The sequence below is a fragment of the Podarcis gaigeae genome (genome assembly GCF_964106915.1).
Source record: "Podarcis gaigeae genome assembly, chromosome: 12".
In the NCBI taxonomy this organism is placed as follows: domain Eukaryota; kingdom Metazoa; phylum Chordata; class Lepidosauria; order Squamata; family Lacertidae; genus Podarcis; species Podarcis gaigeae.
In genome coordinates, this window is record NC_139688.1 from 25,634,211 (window position 1) to 25,655,151 (window position 20,941).

At 41.6% G+C, this 20,941-nt stretch overlaps 1 protein-coding gene across 2 annotated transcripts in view; it reads left to right on the forward strand.

Annotated features, from left to right (window-relative positions):
- The window catches only part of ITGA8 (integrin subunit alpha 8), a 116,384-nt gene extending 95,682 nt beyond the window's left edge, over window positions 1-20,702 (forward strand). Inside the window, exons 28-31 of one of the 2 annotated variants that reach the window (XM_083704684.1) lie at window positions 1,062-1,163; window positions 13,275-13,397; window positions 17,516-18,593; window positions 18,832-20,702. In XM_083704684.1, the coding sequence (XP_083560810.1) occupies window positions 1,062-1,163; window positions 13,275-13,397; window positions 17,516-17,602 (312 nt within the window). In that variant the 3' untranslated portion in view covers window positions 17,603-18,593; window positions 18,832-20,702. Of the gene's footprint in view, window positions 1-1,061; window positions 1,164-13,274; window positions 13,398-17,515; window positions 18,594-18,821 lie in introns of both variants that reach the window. The other variant, XM_083704685.1, reaches the window with a different exon arrangement.
- Window positions 20,703-20,941: the final 239 nt, after the last annotated feature.

Sequence of the window (20,941 nt, forward strand, 5' to 3'; positions counted from 1 at the left end):
AACTGGAGTTTTACCAAAGCTGAAACCAAGTTATGATATGATAACAAACAGGAAATGCTGTGTGTTCTGAATTACGTTCTCATCATCTAAAATGCATCCAAAAGCAGAGAGTATTGTGTTTTTATTTTTGATCAGAAATATACGGTGGTACCTTGGGTTACATAGCTTCGGGCTACAAACGCTTCAGGTTACAGACTCCGCTAACCCTCATTACCTCGTGTTAAGAACTTTGCTTCAGGATGAGAACAGAAATTGTGCGGCAGTGGCATGGAAGGGTGGGAAATAAATTAAATAAATAACCAAAGTGTTCGTTTCAGTTTCTGAATGAATTTGGGAAGTATATCATACAGTACATCCCTGAAAAGAATCTTGTTTCAAGAAACATTGGAAGCTTTAGAACAGGGCTGAGGAAACTGGCCCTCCAGATGTAGTTGGACTACAACTCCCATCAACCTTGACCATTGGCCATGTGGGGCTGCTGAGAGTTGGAGTCTAGCAACATCTGGAGGGCTCCAGGCTGGCAAAGGCTGATGTACACTATGTGTGTTGATCGAAAGAAAGATGGCTATAGACTTGGTTTGCATGATCAAATCCTGGATTAATCATCTTGGCGCATTTCCTTCTCTCCTAACCCCCTTTGCACAAGGCGGAAAAACAAACTAGGAAGCTGCAGTTAACCATAGCTTCTTGTTAGGTGCCAATTTGGAACTATGGTTAATGGTATCCAAACAAGCCAGGATTCATAAGGCAAACATTAGTTCAAGTGGGGAAATAAACCAGGAAGCCACTGTGAACCATAGCTTCCCACTCTGTGCACACCAGGAAACTATTGTTAACGACTTCCAAACAAGCCTGGACATAAGTAATGATTTACATAGAACTCATGCATAGCATGGCTTGTTATGAAGCCACAATTTGTGCAAATGCAGCTGTTATGGGGAACATGGTATAGCACGTGTATATACTATTTCTACAATGTGAGAAGGGAGATCAAACTGATAACTCAGACTAATCAAAACATTATTTGAAAACCTCTGTCTGTATTTCTTTTTTTGTTCCAGAGGAAAAATGACCACTACTCTCTTTCCGTCAATGTGTCATTCGAAGTGAAGAAGATGCCGTACAAAGTTCAGCCAACAAAACTCCCTGAAGGAAGCATAGCAGTGAGTAGCACAGAAAACAAATAACACACTGATGCATAACACATGCATTGTTTGGTCATCCTGGTTGCTGCTGTATGAAATATTTATAGATGGGAAATCCAAGATAAGTCCTTCCTGTGTTTCTTGTACAGGTCCATCCTTTGAGAACTATTTAAAGGTTATTTGTGTGAGAGAGTTTAAAATAAACTGTAACGTTCGCTATGCAGCTGAGTTTCTGAAATAATGATTCTTAGAAGGGGGAATGGGTTAATTTAGACAGAACTCAGTCCATGCAGTTAGAGAATGGGAACCTGTGGCGATTGTCTGTAGGGCTAGGGCAAGGATGGCAAACCTACAGCCCTCCAGATGTTGCTGGACTGCAACTCCCACCATTCCCAACCATTGGCCATGGTGGCTGGGCCTGAAGGGAGCTGCAGTCCAACAGAAAGTGAAGGGGCACAGGTCCGCCAGCCCTACAGCAGGGAGGCCAAGCAACTGTGGCTGTCTGCTGCCATTTACCACAAGATTAGGCCTTTTGGAAATGGTAAGATTACTCCAGAACGACAGAGTTGTGCTTGTAGTCCTAGGTTTCTATGATTGGTTTATGTGTCCATGCTAAATATGGTTTGACCCATCTTTACTCAGTTATAATGAGGTAGAGGTCTCATTTCCTGTTTCTGCTTGGAGAAGGAATCTGCCGAGGGTGGGGTGAGCAGCAAGCCAGCATCAGCTCTTCCTACTTTCATGCCTCCCAACCTGCTAACTTTATGCATTGTTGTTTCCTCATGGGCTCTCTTGTGCTTTCTATATAAGACGCAGGACTCTGATATAGTTCATGCACCATGCACAAATAAACATATTTCATATACTGTAATATATATTTCATATAAAGGTAAAGGGACCCCTGACCATTAGGTCCAGTCGTGACCGACTCTGGTGTTGCAGCGCTCATCTCGCTTTTCTGGCCGAGGGAGCCGGCGTACACCTTCCGGGTCATGTGGCCAGCATGACTAAGTCTCTTCTGGCGAACCAGAGCGGCGCACGGAAACGCCGTTTACCTTCCCGCAGGAGTGGTGCCTATTTATCTACTTGCACTTTGATGAGCTTTCGAACTGCTAGGTTGGCAGGAGCAGGGATCGAGCAACGGGAACTCACCCCATCGTGGGGATTCGAACCGCTGACCTTCTGATCGGCAAGTCCTAGGCTCTGTGGTTTAACCCACAGTGCCACCTGCGTCCCTATATTTCATATATATTCATATAATAAACATATATGAATTAGACCTTTGTGAAATATTCAGGGTATTTTTATTTTCCTTCAGTTATTAAGCCGTTACAGAAAAATATTACTGTATAAGTCTTTTTTTCTATAAGAAAAGAAAAGTGATTAAGAAGAAATAAAAGTGATTGTGCACACTAAACAAGAGTGGTTTCCCCCATACAGCAGGACTAGCACCATAATGAGAAAAGTATATGCAGATGGGGAGGAGTTCAGCCAATAGACAGGAATTTTTGACTAGCTCATGACTGGCTTCTCTCTTTGATGCCTACTGTACTGGGATGATTTACCTTTAGGCTCAAAAGGAGAACGTTTTGATCCTTAATATTCATTGCTCATCCAAAGAGGTTCAAAGATACCACAATCAAAGATAAATCCCGGCTCTTTTTGCTTCCCCGCACCCACCCACCTTGCATGTGTTTTGTAGCAGAAACACATGTTACTCAAAATGGCTGCTACGTACTGTCTCCCAGCTGTTCAATTGCGCTCTGCCACAGGTGATTGCCTGCTGTTCTCAACAGGTCTCTGATGATATACTGAATAATCAGATAAGCATTTTTACAGTACTACTTGAGAATGAAGCATATTATTCCACAGAGCTGATTTACTGCCAGATGCCCAAAACAGCAACTGTAAACTCTTGAAAAATGATAGTGCTTTTATGTCCTCCTAAATCTGGCCATTGGCAGTGGAGGTTTGCCAACCCTGCAGCTTGATGTGCTGTAGGCAGAAGTTCTTTTGAAGTTTCTCTTAGCAATACTTTCCCCCCTGAAGTCAGTGAGTGCTGGATTCAGTGTTTGTCTAGGAGGATGTGTCTAGGAGTCGAAGTAAGTACAAAATTTGGAAATTCATTAACACTTCAATGTTATCATTCAGAATGTTGATCCTATCAGTGTGAAGTTTTGCTAGTTACACTGTTTTTACAGAATCAAGGTTCAGAAATTGGCTTGAATTTGGCAATTCATTAAAGCTTCAACATTATTGTCATTCAGAATTATAATCATCATCATATTTGTTTGAAGTTTTGCTACTTATAATGTGCTTACAGAATCATGGTTCAGAACTCGCCTTGACTTTGGAAATTTGTTAAAGCTTCAACATTATCATAATCCAGAATGATGACCATATATACTTGCTATTTATTTATTTATTTATTTATTTATTTATTTATTTATTTGCTGGCTTGCTTGCTTGCTTGCTTGCTTGCTTGCTACTTACGCTGTGCTTATTGTATTGGTGTATGGAATATTGGTGATGGCCATGATAAGGTTGTTATCCTGAAGTACATGAACAAGAAGCTCCAGTGTTTCTGTCAACCAACCTTGCTATCTTGTGTCATTCACAAGGCACCACTTATCTGCAGAAAAATTCTACGCTGTAGAGAAAACAGCCCCGCTATTGTTTGTATGACCCCTTGATGAATGAAAATGAGTCAGGAGCCAAGAACTCCTGATCTTGTCAGAGGCTGTTGACTCCCTTTCAACTCACTTCAACCTAGACCACCCCTTGCGACATAAAATCAGAAGCTGACATTAATTAATTCAGGGCCTGTTGTCCCAGGATAAAAGTGTAATAATATTCTTCCTAAATCATACCAGAGGCCCAACTTGTCCAACATTTTCCCCCCAACGCTGGTCCTCCAGATGTTTCTGGGAAGCTCCCAAACAGGGCAGGAAGGCAATTTCCCTCCCCTGTAGTCTCCAGGAAGGTATTCCAAGGTACATTGTCTGTAGACTTGGAAGTTCAGCTAGCTGTCATATCTCTGCATGTTTCTGTCTCATGCATGAATGTGTTCATTGCATGCATTATGGATTACACACAGTTATGTGCCAGAAGAGACCTGCTTTGTCAGACCAATCTAGTCCTGCATCCTGTTCCCCTTAGTGGCCAGCCCCTTGTCTGTGACAGTGATAGGGAACTTCTGGCCCTCCAGGCATTGAACTGCATCTCCCATCATCCCTGACCATTGGACATAGACTCTGGAGGGACAAGGTTCACCACCAATGGTCTATGGAAAAACCCAAACAGGAAATCAGGGTCCTAGTCCTCTACCACTGTTGTTCCCCAGTGGCTGGTACAAATGAGCATAGAGAGCTGCTTCAGACTGAGTCAAGGCAGTGGTCCATCAAGCTCAGTATTGTCCACACTGACTGGCAGAGATTCTCTGGGGTTTCAGGTAGGAAGGTTCGGAGGTTTGGGTGCACACCTCGCAGGGTGACAAACTGAGTAAGCGTGGAGAACATGGTGTTTTCCTAGGATATGAGAAAGGGTCTTATCGTGTCCTGATCACAGACACGAAAACCATAAGGCTGACCAGGAGCATTGACGACAATCCACAATGGGACAGAGTTGGCGTTTTTCAGTGCCATCCCATTTGTGATGATGGTGCAAGAGGGGCAAAGAAAGTTAAAAGGGAGGCAAGTTCTGATGTGATTGATAATCCTGATGCCAATGTAGATCCAGATGATGGCACAGATTATCAGAGCCCAAAAGCCTCAGGTGAGTCTGACGCTGATTCAGACTTAGCAGCTTCATATACTTTAGCTCCCCATTCTCCCAAAGAGAAGGAAGCACCAGAACAAGAGGATCAAAAAGTTTTGCGCAGATCTGAGAGAACAACCAAGGGGGTACCACCGAAAAGGTTTTCTGAAGAGTTTGCAAAGGCTGCGGTCACATGCAACTCTGGTGGGGTTTTTAAACCTAGCATGAAGTGTGCTGAGAGTAGTGGCACAAAACGCTGCATTTATTTCCTTACCTGACATTTGAAGGATCAGGATTGAAGGAGCAAGCATGTGTTTAAAGTGGTTTGTTCAAATCTGCCTAATTAGCAATGTAAATTTGTGTTTGAGAGAAAGAAATGTGTGTGAAGATTTTTCCAGAAGCTGCTTATTCATTTGTGTATTCACAATGTGTATTTTGTGTAAACTACAGGTTGAGATTTATGCTTTAACTCTTTCCTAATAGACACAGAGAGGTTATAGTAACTGTTTAATGATGTGATAAAGTGTCTTAGATAAGGGGGGGGGGGAGAGATACCTGCAAATATGTTACTAAGGTTGTAAGCAGAGAACAACTTTTGGAGTGTGTGTGCAAATTGCAGTTATGTTAAAGATTCTTGAATGGTCGGATGAAATGGGGGAGGATGAGGAGATTTCACCCCTCCCATACCCAAGAATCTCCTGATGATCTCCTGAGGTCTCTGCTGACTCCACAGAGAGGAGGAGCAATGTACTGCTCTCTACTTAATTAGTCAAGTGAGTGAGTCTCTCTGTGTGTAAGAGAGTCAGTCAGTGTGTCGGAGAGAGAGAGTGCAAGAGATCGTGTTTATAGATAAGATTGCTGCTAAGAGCAGCTGCAGGCACTCAAGAGTATAGCATTGATTTATGCTCAGAATATTTAGCTCTGTATATAGTTTGTATCATAGCTGTAGTTATAGAATAAAGGAGGATACTTTACAGAGCTGCTCTCCGAGTGGTTTATACTCTGCAAGACTCTGCAAAACGCTGCTGCGCAACGACTGTATTATTGAGACAGTGAATCCGGTGCTCTCAGCTCCAAGCTGTGAGTCCACAGCACTGTGACCTGTTCCTGTGAGAAAGGAGGTCTCTGGCAGTGCTACCCAGCTCGCCTAGCCCAGTCGGGGCTGTAGTGCATGAGTCCAGTTGGTACACTGGCTCAAGGGCGATGCTGACACTTACCTCGATAGAGAAATGTTCTCCTAAGCATAAGGAGGTCTTTGGCCATGTGAGGCAGGCAGTCTGTGTCACAAGGGCTCTGCCAGAAACACCATATGATGTGCATTAAAAGCTCCACAGCTGCATCACTGACCACCTTGGATAAAAGGATGGGCAAAGGAATATCAGTTGAGCAACATCATTCCTATCTCTCAGAGTTTCTCTCTCCTTTGCATTGCCTCCCACCCTCCGCAATAAAAAAGTTGTTAAAAGAGATAAAGCACTTCTGAACTGGCATTAGGCTCACAGCCTTGTCTTAAACCTAAAACCACATGCAAAAATAGTGGAGCCATCCAAGTTGAAGAACGAACACCTACATGAAGTCATAAATAAAATGCTCTTTGGGAATAGCGGGTGGTCCAGTTGGCAGACGCTTCTGTCTCTTTGCCACCATCTTTCTACAAATGCCAGTAGTTTTCCAATCATAAAGGTATATCTCTGTGCTAAGTGAAAGGGGGTTTTAACACATTTCTCCAGATTGGTGTACGACACCACTTTCAATAAAGATGGGGAAAGACCATAGATCAGTGCTAGAGTAAATGCTTGGCATTCAGGCGATCCCAGGTTCACTCACCAGTTTCTGTAGGTAGGGCTGGGAAAGATTGCAGTCTTAAACCCTGGGGAGACTCTGCAGGTCAGTGTTGACAGGACTGGACTAGAGTGACCAATGGTCTGACTTGGTTTAAAGACATCAGTATAAGGTTCTGCACTTAAGTAGGAAGAACCAGCTGCACCAATATAAGATGGGGGACACCTGGATGGCCATGTGAAAAGGATCTAGGGGTCTTAGTGGACCAAAAACTTAACATGAGTCAACAGTGTCATGCAGCAGCAAAAAAAACCCCAAAACCCTAATGCTTTTCTAGGCTGCATCAACAGAAGTATAGTGTCCCGATCAAGGGAAGTAATAGTCCTGCTCTGTTCTGCCTTGGTCAGACACACCTGGAATGCTGTGTCCAGTTCTGGACACCACAATTTAAGAAGGATGTAGGCAAGCTGGAGCGTGTGCAGAGGAGGGCAACCAAGATGATCAAGGGTCTGGAAATCAGCCTTATGAGGAACGGTTGAAGGAGCTGGGTTTGTTTAGCCTGGAAAAGAGGAGATATGATAGCCATTTTCAAATATCTCAAGGGCTGTCACAAGCTACAAGAAATGAGATTCCAGCTAAACATCAGGAAGAACTTTCTGACAGTAACAGCTGTTTAACAGTGGAACAGATTCCTCTGAGAGGTTGTAGAGTCGTTCAAGGTTTTCAAGCAGAGGTTGGGTGGCCATTTGCCATGGATGCTTTAGGTGAGATTACTGCATTGCAGGGGGTTGGACTAGATGACCCTTGGGATCATTTCCAACTCTACAATTCTTTGATTCTATGATAAGGCAGCTTCCTATGTTTCTACTGCCATGCTCCATGCAATGTCCACAGGTCAGTGACGTTGCTGGTATATGGCGTGGCTCCTCACTTCCTGTGTTTTCCCGTGACAAGGATTATTAGACAAAGCACAAAATATTTTAGCTCGTATAGGTTATTTTCTAACTGCCCTTTATCTAACCAGACCCCAGGGTGGTTTATACAGTCCATAAAGTGCAGCACCTCATAAAATACAGCATGAAAATCTAAAACCAACATTAAAACATTATACATAGCAGAAGGCTTCAAGCATCTCCATAGCGTCTATGTTGACATGGTTCCCATTATCACTTCTTCTAAACAGTGAACAGAAATGCCTTTAGCTGGCATAAAGAAGTCAGCAGCAAGGAGGACAACTGTTGGAATTGCCCCTTTCTTTAATACTTTAAACCCAAATATGCCTGGCCGCCATCTTGCCTTACAAGATAAAATCTGATTTTCTCATGCAAAATAGGGTCATTTTATCAGAACAACTTCTCTCTCTCCTTTAAGAAAGTATCCCCAGTCTTTAAGGTAGTGGAGAAAAACCTGAATATGGTGTGTGTTCCAAAAACTGCAGAAAATCATGAAGGCCAGGAAGCCCCAAGTTACGTAAGAGAAAAGGTTTGAGAGCCACGCATGGGAAGTCCAGGTGCAAAAATCTTTTCTCATTCATAAAGATCACTGCATGGGTGGCCTTAGACACAATGTCATGCCTCTGCCTAAGCCACCTTGCAGAGCTCTGGTTCAGAACAATAAAATGCCTTGTGGCTCACAACATTCTGTAGAAATGCCACACAGACCATCACAATAAAAATAATTATTCTACTCTAGGTGGTACATTCAGCAACCATGAAATGACCATTAATCCCCTCAGGAGAAATTCAATTCAGATTGCATTGAGAGCCAAATCTTCCTGATTCACATTTTCCAAAACAATATATGAAACAAAACAAAGGCATCCTTTGAGATTTACACTTCTCTGAATTTTGCAATGCAGCTCATCAGCCATTTAACGTGTATGAAGATGCATATACTACAGTAAAGGGTGCATAAAAATGCATATACTGTATAAGTGAGAATAATGTACAAAAAAGCATCGTATTGGGGGGAATTATTTGCACAAATGTGTATATTAGGTCTGCGGGTTGTGAACGTGCATCCCGCACGGATCACGTTCGCAGCCCGAGCATCCATTGTATCTCTAAACTATAGCCTTTCCAGGGTGGCTTACATTTTATACCAAATATACAGTTTTATCTGTTCCAAAAAAATTGAAAACATTCAATTAAGTTTATAATAAAACAATCAGTTTAAATAAACCCAATGGAGTCACCAACAAAAGCTTCGACAGCAATATATACAATAAAACATTTCCGTTAACAGCCAGTGAAAATAGATGGCTTAAAAAAAAAAGCTTTCTTTAAAATCTGGAGCCAACCATATTTCCCTGAATGGTTTGGAGAAAGTTGAGAGAAGGTTTCTCTCTCTCTCTCTCTCTCTCTTTCTGTTAGAATACTAGAACCTGAGGTTATCCAATGAAGTCGATTGTGAGACGATTCAGGACAGACAAAGGGTTCTTCATATTGCATAGAGTTCAAACTATGGAAGCCACTATCACAATATGCAGTAATGGCCACCAATCTAGGTGGTTTCAAAAGGGGATTGGATAAAGTCATGGAAGCTGAAGTTATTGATGGCTTCAAGGCATGGTGACTATATTCTCTCTTGTAGAAGGTGCCTCTTCACCTCAGTTTGTGCTCTGCTTGTGTATTTGTAAATAAAGCAAGCATGACAACGACCTTTTAGGTCAGTGGAGGGGGGCCTTGTTTAGGGAAGTTTTTAATGTTTGATGTTTTATTCTGTTTTTAATCTGTTGGGAGCCACTCAGAGTGGCTGGGGAAACCCAGCCAGATGGGCATGGGTATAAATAATAAATTATTATTATATTATTGCAAATGAGGCCCACCAGGCTCCCTCATTTGGCCTGCCAGACCATTTTGGCCAAGCCATGTCTGCCTGTCCTGCACCTGGCATATAAATGACATTGGGGGGGGGGGAGTCAGTACAACTAAGTCTGGGCTGAGAAGGGATTTGCTGCACCTGGCTGCTACGGCTTCAGGCAAAACTGTGGTAGGTTAGCAGACCCACCCTCTTGACCCGCAAGGGGTGGAAGAAATAAGGATCCGGCTCACCAGCTGGGCCCAGTTCCTCATCCTTGCATCTCCACTGTTTTCTCATCCAACGGGAACTAAACCCACTAGGGCCTCCCTTGAAACTGCTTGCCACTTGAGAAATGGGGAATGGTTAAGAGCACTACTAAGATGTCTGGCACTGTAACAAAGAGCATAAATATCTGCTGAGCGAGATCTGTCCTGGAGGAGAGAAAAATCCTTGCTTCTGTTCTCTGGCCAAGTTGGTCCCAGATGTTGTAATGTCTGTAGCGTCCACATCCTGCAACCTTCCGCACTAGTTCATTTGTCTCCTTGACTGAGAGTTCTGTGTAGAGGATTGCCGCAAATGAGAGCCATTGACCTTTTTCCTCACTCATCCTGCCCTTATGTTTCCATGCCAGCTAGAGAGCATTATTGAGGAACACAAGGAAAGTCATTGAAAAATATTTATTAGCTAACTAAAATGAGCCCCTTCTACCACCACCACTGAACTTACTGACCTAGGAAGCCTCTGCAGTTAATATTAAGTGCTCAAAAGCAACTAGAAAAGTGAGCTATTTAAATTCACATTGCACCATCTATTTTAGGGTTGCCATATTTCAAAAAGTGAAAATCTGGACAGAAAAGTTGAGCTTTATTCCCCCTGTTATGAGCTGACATATGTCTGGGCATTTCAGCTGCTTTTCAAAAATTCTGCCCAGACACCATTTTTGACACACAAATCCCAGACGTATGGCATCCCTTATAGATTTAGATGTCTTGGGGGGTGGGTATTTGACTTTCTCTGAAATGCTTACTAACTTTGACCAGTAAGTTGGGGTGCTTTATTTTCAGTATTTACAATGTGCATATCTCAGTTTCTGGCTGCACTTAAAAGCTCTTGTCTCTATGTAATCAGAATGCAACAGACCCAATTGGGAAAAACTTTGAAATGGCTGTCAGTTATGTGTCTCTCTGTATTGGCATTTAAACCTACGGTATCTAGGTCTTTGATCAGGAGCAATGGGGTGGTGGATCTCAAGTATTCTTCTGCTCTCAGGAAAATAGTAAACTGATGTCCCCTTTCTCATACTGGATCATAAAACACCAGGTTTGATGCCACCTGCTCCTCTTAAATGATCCCTGGCACTGATTTCTACCCTTCACCTTTCCACTCATTCTCAGCCTTCAGTGTTTCAATCCTCTATTCACACCTGAAGAATAGATTTATTTTTTATTTATTTTTGTACTGGAAAACCCAGAGAACTGTTTTGTTGGAAGCAAGAGATTGTAGAGAGTTTGGGCATGAATCATTGTTGATATGTGATTTTAAGTACTGTCATGAACTGCTACCCACTGCCCCATATGGTAAGCTGTGGTATAGCAATGGGGGGAAAGTGGCTGATTCAGAAAGGCTCATACTAATGAAGAGCAAATGCAGGTTGCTTTAGAGAAAGGATGAGTTGGTGGTTTTCCAAATGGGGAGACCAGGAGATGAGGAAAACAGAGTGGACAAAGCTCAAGGAGTAGCACTGACTTGGAAGCGATTTCTCAGCTTAGAAACTGCTGACATTGCAGACCTCACCTGGAGTCCATTGTAGGTCACCAGTCTGACCGCAAGTAAGATCCATGGGCCAACATAGCAAGCATGCATTCAAAATCCCTAGTGGCACTTGCATCTATAGTATACACAGAATAGGAAGTCTGTGTTCAAATTCCAGTTAACACACCATTAATCTGAATGGGCAACATCGGAGTTCAGCAGAACCATAAACCTCAGGTGGATGGAAACTGGGTATTTCATATATACATCTACCGAAAGAGAGCTTTAGAATGCTGGAAAATGTGCAGGATTAGAAATATATATAATTTGACTTTGCTGGAAAGCACATAATTTTCCTCTGGAGACCCAGTAAAGCCAAAACTTAAGTATATTTCAAAAGCTTTGTAAGATCTATTTATTTGGTCCAGCTTTTGTGGTCAGGGCTAAGCCAGAACGTAGGGGAATGGTGTTAATACATTTTATATTTCTGTTGAACTTCAAGTTATTTTTATATGTGATGTGTTGTAAAAGACTTGTTATCTGCCATTTTACAAAGTGTACTAGACGGTCTTTAAAAATGACAGCAAATGTTTTTTCAAAGTGGGGGGGGAGCTAATGTTACCCTTTTCATGTTATCCCTGTAATGAGAAAACTGAGTGCTTTTGTCTTAGGGGTTTTGCCCAGCGGCATATTGCCCAAGGTATGTAGCTGTGTCAGCTGACTAGAGACCACAATGTCTAATACAAATCATAGCAATGTTGACATTCGTTCTTGCTTACTCCATTGCCTATAGAGGCTCAGATTTATTTGGTTTAAGCGATAATATAAATTTAAACCTATTTAACTGTAGCAAACCTAGGTCTTGTGGTTTTCTGAGTTCAGTTGACATATAGCATTCAGATACATACCCAAGTACAAAATACATGTACCTGTATATCTACATTTGTCTGCTTCAGAAGTGACTTGGCAAGCCAGGCTTCTCCAAGCTGGTCCCTTCCAGGTGTTGTTGGACTCCCACCTTCCATGAGTCTCAGCCAGCATGGCCAATGGCCAGGAATAATGGGAGATGCAGGCTATCAAAACACCAGGACGACCGTAGGTTGGGAAAGGCTGATACAAGCATAGAACCTTAAGTGCAGAATGATGCTGACAATCCTTGACAAATTGAGGCTCCTGTTCCCCACGCAAACCACAGTTTGGAGGTGAAGCCATGGCAGTAAAACCAAATAGAGACTCGGTGTGATGTAGTGGTCAAAATGTTGATCTGCTGCTTAGCAATAATTAAAGCTTACTGGGAGGGCTCAGACAAGTCACCATCTCTCAACCTCTCAGTCTACCCCACAGGGTTGTTTACTCTTATCCTACCTGATGCCTCCAGCAAGCTTTGAGGGGAACCGAGGTCTCCTAGCCACTCCCAAGAGCCTTAACAGACTACAGTTCCAAGGATTCTTTCCCCCTCATGACTGTTTAAAGTGGTATGATACTACTTTAAATGTACAGTGGTCCCTCGGGTTAAGTACTTAATTCATTCCGGAGGTCTGTACTTAACCTGAAACTGTTCCCAACCTGAAGCACCACTTTAGCTAATGGGGCCTCCTGCTGCCGCCACGCCGCCAGAGCACGATTTCTGTTCTCATTCTGAAGCAAAGTTCTTAACCCGAGGTACTATTTCTGGGTTAGCAGAGTCTGTAACCTGAAGCGTATGTAACTTGAAGCGTATGTAACCCGAGGTACCACTGTATAGGTTTTTCTCAAAGTGGGCCTATTAAAATCAATAGGTGTGGCTAACTCATGTCCATTAATTTCATTGGGCCTACTTAGTTATATAAAACTTAGTTCTGCACCACTCACTAGAACTGCAAGAATTTAAGTTTTGTGAAGTTCTGACAGATACTGTATGCTGAGTTTTTAAAACAGCGGCCTTACGAATACACCATTAGTTTCTAATTCTGCATATATAATCACTTTCAGGTTGTATTAGAACTCATCATCATTTACCCTTTCATCTTTTTTCCCCCTTCTCATCTTCCATTTCAGACCAAAACATCTGTTATTTGGGCTACTCCAAACATTTCCTTTATAATCCCGCTGTGGGTTATAATATTAGCCATACTCCTTGGACTGCTGGTTTTGGCTATGTTGACCTTAGCATTGTGGAAGGTATGTAATGTATTGGTGTTAAACTAGAGAAGATGATACCAAAACAAAATGGGGAGGTGGGGAGGGGATGGAATGTGTGATCTTCTGAGCAAAATAATCATGGACATATGAGATGGGTGTGTTATTTATTTTGGATCGCTGACATGTTTGTGTTTCTGACCTTTCAAAAGAGGTGGCTTGTTTGCATTATTGAAGGCTAGTTAGAAGTGAGCAGTGAGAGATTGGCTGCGATTCCCAAGACCTATGATCTTCTTTTGTCTGGGGAATTTAGATTTCGGCAGCCTGCTACAATGAAGCATCTCTAGGTTTGTTTCTCCCAAAGTACCTCAAGGAATTATCTTTTGAAACATGATCGGGCACCCCCTTCAGAGGAAAATAAATGTTATCTTTTTAAGGCTGCAAGTGATTTTATTTTAATATTGGTAGGCTCTGTTTGATGTTTTTACTACATCGCTAAAGTCTTGCAATCACTGAGTCACTAGCAGTTTACAAGTTTTTGTTTCAGGGACTTGGAAACAATTGACTTCAAAGTACTTAAAACTATGTCTCTGATGTGTAGACGTTGTTTTTAATTCCAGTTTGATGGGTGCCATTTCCCACGGTGGTCTATATCATGCCTATTACTGACCACGCTGAGTTCTGAATCCTCATCCAATGTTTTCCCAGTTACTTCATCTTCCTCTTTCCTTCCGTTTCCCCCCCACCGATAGCCTCTTCCTCCGTGAATTTGTCTCATCCTCTTTTGAAGCTATCCATCACTGCCTCCTATAGGAGCATCGCTTTACACTTGTTTACATTGAATCACATTTGCCATTTTACTGCCCATTCACTCTGCGAATGGTCCTTTTGGAGCTCTTTGTCATTTCTTTTTGTTTAAACAACCTAGAACCATTTAGTATCATCAGCAAACATTGCCACCTCACTGCTCACTCCTAACTCTAGATCGTCTAGCTAAAAAGTGCAGGTCCCAGTCCCGATTCATGGTAGACACTGGTTTCTACATCTCTGCATTCAGAGAACTGCCCATTTATTCCTGCTGTCTGTTCCTTAACCAGATCTTGATTCACAATAGGGTCAAGATTCGCCTCTAATTCCAGGAGTCTTTGGCTAGCTACCTTACTGAAAGATTTTTGAAAGTCCAGATACGTTGTGTCAATCAACCAGATCACCTCTATCTATGTACTTGTTGACACTCTCAAAGAACTCTAACCGTTTCATGAAACAGGACTTGTCCTTGCAGATACATGCTGGCTCTGCTTAGCAAGACTTATTCTTCCACAGACTTGGTTATTTTATTTTTAAGAATACCATAGATACCACATACCAAAATTGTGTGTAACTAAATTAACTTTAGATGTTTATTCATTTTATTTGCTACATTTATATCCCACCTTTCCTCCAACAAGCTCAAGGCAGGATCCCATAATTCTCCCCTTTCTTGTTTTATCCCCAAAACAATCCTGTGAGAAAATCCAGAAAGCCATCTGGTTTGGACATACTTTAACACTGTGATAACACCATATATCAAGTGCAGTAATTTAAATCAAGGCCATTTAAATGGTTACTTAAATCCCCAAGAAGAAGAAGAAGAAAACCTTAGTAATTGATTCAAAATCACATTTCCCATTTTATTACTAATGCATTTCTTGAGCAAGAGTGCATGCTAATTGAATGCTACAAATATTAAAATATATTGGTTGGCAACTAAACAGGACTTTTATCTTGCTAAGATCATAATCCAAAGTTTCTGTCATGTAGCCCATTACATGCCTTTTGCACTACAGAGTGATGTCTGTTTAGCATGAATTTAATAGATATATTTTTTACTATTTGTACGTGTGCAAGGACACTAAGAAAATCATTTCATGGAAGACATGGGCCATAATTCAGTAGAGTTAAGTGTGCTAGACTGTGCCCTGAACTTTTTAGAAGCAAAGTTGACAAGTATTGTGTCAAACAGTAATGAGATGAAATGTAAATATTCATGTTGTTTGGTAGATAAGAGTGATGAATATTCATAACTTGCAACAATAATAAATGCAGTACATGGTTTATTTTCTCATATTTATAATGCTTGACCTCAGAAGTCAAATCTTGTTCCCCAGGGTTTCCCATTAACATAGAATAGCAAGTTTAATGGAGAAATGAAATTGTTTGACAGAGGGTCATACATTTGGTTTTGAACTGGTTTTTTTAAAAAACCAACAACACCCCTGATACAATACAGTTAAAATAAACAATCTGAAACATCTGATTTAAAAGAAAATAAATATTTATCCACCTTACCACTTGTTTCATGTCCATTTCAAACTTCATTTTTCCCTTCCATCTTTTTTTTTAAGTTTGACTATTAAGAATATAGAAAATGCTCAGGAACTCTCACACTGACTTTTGCCTCCTGAAATAAATCATGTCAGTTCCAAGGTATCAGGCTGGCAGTTCAGCAAGGAAATCCTCCATACGTGGCAGATAGGCCTGTATAAAATCTGACCAGATCCTGCCAAAGCTAGGTTTCCCCTCTGTTTTTGCAGGAAGACAGCAAAAACAGGAGCTCTGTGGAGCCCCTGGCACACATGTTGGGTGGGCTTGTTTTCTTCTTGGAGGGTCACAAGTTGGCCAGGCTTGGCACAGAAACTCAGAGGAACAGAGCAAGCATGCTTCTTGTTCCTATTAATCCTTCCAAAGGATAATTTCAAAGACTGCCATGCAGAGATTTAATATTTAAAAAATGCATTCCATTCCTCTATATCATCTCTGTTTGAACTTAAAAGCTCCCCAAAGGATGGTGCAGATAATCAAATCCAGCCACTTAGACTAGTAAGTCAAGCAGGTGAGAGGCTCTTGCCCAACACCAAACTCTTGTCATTCCGTCATCTACCCCACACTTACATCTTGCCTCCATAGTTTGAGAACAGGTCAACTTCAGGACAGGTCAACCACAGTGCAAGTTTGTATGAAATGGCAAGTTCACAGATAAGACTCGGCAGAGCACTCGCCAACTGTTCTGATCTACCCCACTGGATGATTCATGGCTCACAGCTGTGAAGGGTTGCAGACTAGAGCACGGATGCTGAACACCTGGTTTCCACCAGCACCAGCAACACTTGCTCCACGGTCACCATCACAGAACCAAAGGTGGTTGGCATTGCAAAGATGAAGAACTACAGAGTTGCCATTTCCCCAGGGTATCTTTGTCCCAGGGTATCTTCCAGCAGCATTGTCAATGCATCACTGCAGCAACATCTGGAATAGCATGGGAGGCTTAGGGTGGATTCAGATAAATAGTTATAAACAAGATGATGCCAAGGTGGGTCAATTAATTTTTGCTCAGAAGGCTGTTCATTGTTGTGAAAGACACAGCTCAGTCTTCACTCAAAAGCAAGCTGTGAGAATGAATAAGATTGCAGATTTCCAAGGGGCTTATGACTTAGCAGGCTGAGTCCATATAACAATGACATTACAGGACATTCAAGCAGCCCCTTTACTGCTGCTTTTTTAAAAAAATCACCTTGTAGTGGCTTCTCCATTTCAGTTACCACCTTGACTGTTTGTTCAAATGAATTTGCTTTTTAACTGAGTTTCCAAGGTGCAAACTCAATAGCCTTTAGTCCAGAATAGCTTGATTGATCTCAGTGGCTGTGAGCAATTCATGCCAGACCAGATTTTTCCCCTGAAACATTTCGTTTCAGTGATTGCTCCTACAGGCAGTCCAGACTGCTTTTGGGGGACCTATTCAATCTCATGCTGCACTTAGCCAATCACACAAATTTGTGGAGGCATTTAAAAACAGCTTCTGCATGGTATAATTCTATATGCAGCCAGTGGGGCAGCAAGGGGTTTAATGTTTGGAATCCCTGGATATTTGGTTGTGAGATCTTTTTAAGGCTTAAAAACTTCTCACAACCAGGTAACTAAACTGCTTTTTTAAAAAAATACAGAGATGGTTGATTAAAAGTTAAGGCAAAAGCACTGCCAATGCATATGTATTTCCTCTACATGTTTATACAGGTGTATGACACCAAGCCATAATGTCTGTGTCTGAGGGCAGGACCTGAAAAAGAGAGAAAAGATGGTTGCTTTGCCAACTTGTCTACACATGACTCTTTGTTTTGTTCCAGTGCGGCTTCTTTGACAGAGCAAGGCCCCCTCGAGATGACATGGCTGACAGGGTGCAACTGACAAGTGACAAGACTACTGACACATAGGAAGAGGAGAGTCGTCCTGGTGGTCAAGAGCAGTAAAGTACAACAGATTCCACTTACCAGGAACTTTCTTGCCAAGATGTGGTCGTAATCCAAACTATGCAGAGTTCTACGCATTCACTACATAAATGACCTTAGAAGGGAAGACAAGAACAATGATCACTGCCTCAAAAACATAACCAGCTGATGAGCAGCAAAAAGAGAGAGAGAGAGTTTTATTTAAACAAAGGATCACTTGAGTCATTCACACGTGGATGGCATTAGAAGCACTCCTGTAGTCTGGACCATGTGGTGGCGAATCGCCTGCGTGGCTGTATGGCTTAAAGACAAAATGTTCAAACTCTACTGTATCATGGCATAATGTTGTGGTGCCTCCCTAAGGATAGGAATTTCTATGAAACTCTGGCTCAGGGAGACAAGCAATATTGTTGGTACTGTGAAAGTACTTCTGACAAGCAAAAAGTAGCCTTCTAAAACACTTTCCATAAGCGAGGCACAATTATTTATTTTTCCATCTTTTTGTAGGCTGGGCATCCTAACCAAAATAGGCTCTGAAGTTTTATACTGATGATAACATTACTTTGCATGTAAATAGAGTGGATGTATCCTGCACATTCCATATACCAGTTATAAGAGTCGGAACGGAAGCAAAAGTATATATTATTTTATAGGATGGAGTGTATGATAAAGAATTGCAGAATCACAGGCCTGGGAAGTGACCCTGAAGATTATAGTTCAACTCTGAACCCTAAGGAACATGACATAGAATCTTCCATTTATTTAATCGCCCCACACCACAGACATAGCAGATTAAGGTTATCCACTATATCCTGATTGCCAGGCATCCCATGTTAAAGACACGGAGTGCAATCCTATACTCACATGAAAGTCTGGAACTTACTCCCAACAAAGCATATATAGGATTGCAGCCTAATTGTAGAAAGGACAGTAGTAAATTGTGCATACTCAAGTAATACAATCCAGTTACAGATAGGTAGCCGTGTTGGTCTGCCATAGTCAAAACAAAAAAAATTCCTTCCAGTAGCACCTTAAAGACCAACTAAGTTAGTTCTTGGTATGAGCTTTCGTGTGCATGCACACTTCTTCAGATACCTGAAGTATCTGAAGAAGTATGCATGCACACGAAAGCTCATACCAAGAACTAACTTAGTTGGTCTTTAAGGTGCTACTGGAAGGATTTTTTTTTGTTAATACAATGCAGTTACTGCTAGTAAGGTGAACTAAGAAGGGCAAGGGCTCAATGAAAGAGCAGTTGTTTTGCATGCAGAAGGTCCCTGACATTTGCATTTAGGACTGGGAATGTCCCCTGTCTGAAAATCTGGAGAATTGCTGTTTATCGCGGTAGATGATACTGAGCTCGATGGGCCAATTGTCTGACTGGGCAGCTTCCTGTCATCCTAAGCCACATACAATAAGGTGAGGCAAAGCGGAAAAAATCAGCTGGCCAACCTGATTTGGGAGAAAACATCCAATGTAAATTAAACGAAATCAGTTAAGCCTTTGCTGCAAAACAAACCCCATTCACCAAGCCTTCTTAAGGAAAGTTCAGCTTGGGCTCACTAGCGCAAGTGAGCTTCCAACATTCAGCATCTGCTTCCAATTGAAACAACCACTGATGATTCAAAGTGAAGAAGATGTAAAGTGAAACAAAACCTCCCCTAATCCTAGTGTGGCACATCTGTATAACAGATTAAAAATTACCTTTATAAATGTATCCAGATCTAGTTTGAAACCAACGTAAGGGTCATGTCTTTCTTTTTTGCTCCCATAGCTTTCCTAAGGAAGTTCCATACTATTGGATTTTTAGCAAACCATTTGGAGGCACTTGGACTTTTAACAACCCAATCCAGCAAGTCTCTTTTTTAACATGAGAGCTGCGATGCATGTGTAGGGAACTCCTGCACATGGAATGGTTTCCCATTAATTTCAATGGAGAGGGCTAATCTGTGTGCATTCCTTTTCATGTGTGGAAACTAGCAGGGTGCCACTGAGAGTAATGGGGACATGGAGGAGCACCATGTACACACCTGGTTTCTGAATTGCAATGATCTTTTTTATTATTATTATCCACAGTTGACTTTTGTTTTCGTGTTGTCTCTTACAAATTTATCTAGCATTAGTCCTGTTCAGACTAGTTTAGGCCCATTAATTTCAGCAAGACAATCACTGGACCTAATCCAGGAAGATTTCCAAGGAAACATGAGCTTAATAGCCACCAGTCCATAGACTTTGGAATGGCTGGACCAGATTAGCTTCCATTCATATGGTGAACCTTGCTTAAAACTGAATGCATTGGGGTAAATTGTTTTTTTAAAAAATATCTGCATGAGGTTTTGAACTTCCTGTACCTTCTATACTCATATCCTTTGAATCCACAAGTAAAATGTTCAATGTAAATGTGCTGGAAAGTACTAACACTGCTCACTTTCTTCCCTTCTCCCTGCCTGGCTTCTTGAATTCACGTTTAGCACCCTATGACCCAGATTCAATCGTTCCCATCATCCTAATTGTTGCCTTGCCAAAACCCAAACTACTATTGCCAGAGACTGGGAAGAACAAACGGACAATTGGCTCCTGAATCCCTCATCCAATTAACTGTTGAGCTATGTTTTTACAGAGAACCATTCAGGGGGCAGGGATCAGTTCTTGGTTGAAACAAGGCAGGGCAGTGAAGATGGGGGCTTCCTCTTGTTACAACCATTTTTACTTCTCTTTTGCACTCATAAGATGCAGAGGATGACTGCCTCAGGTATCAAAACCATGCTGCAGATTTCTACACCATTGCCAGCTTATTCACATAGCCACCCTTGGAAAAGAAGTGAGTTGTATCTCTTTTCTAAATGCTGAATTATTGACTTAAACCCATAGTTTATCCAGAATGGTGGCTTGGCTGAACACCTACACATCAACTACAGATGGATGAAACATCATTAGGAAATGTGGATGATATATATTTTTTCTATGTGCAATACTTTATATTATCTATGTACCTGGCGCATGTTTACACTGGCATTTGTGATTCTCTGAAAACTTTTGAATATATTGATTAACAACCAAATAAAAAAATAACTTCCCTGCCTTACTTTCAGGCTTTGTTAGCATGTGTTTAAAATGTTTTCAGTTTAATATGGGTCCTCTTATGCCACAAGAACACAATGGAACTGGCTCATTGCTTCCCTATTACCATGGGAATTTTACAAGGGCTATCCTATGGATTTCTTACATGGGCTGATCCCATTCATTTCAATAGAGGAGGCAGCTCCTTTGCACATCTTACAAATCTGCTCCTCTATTTAAATGAATGGAATCAACACAGTGCAA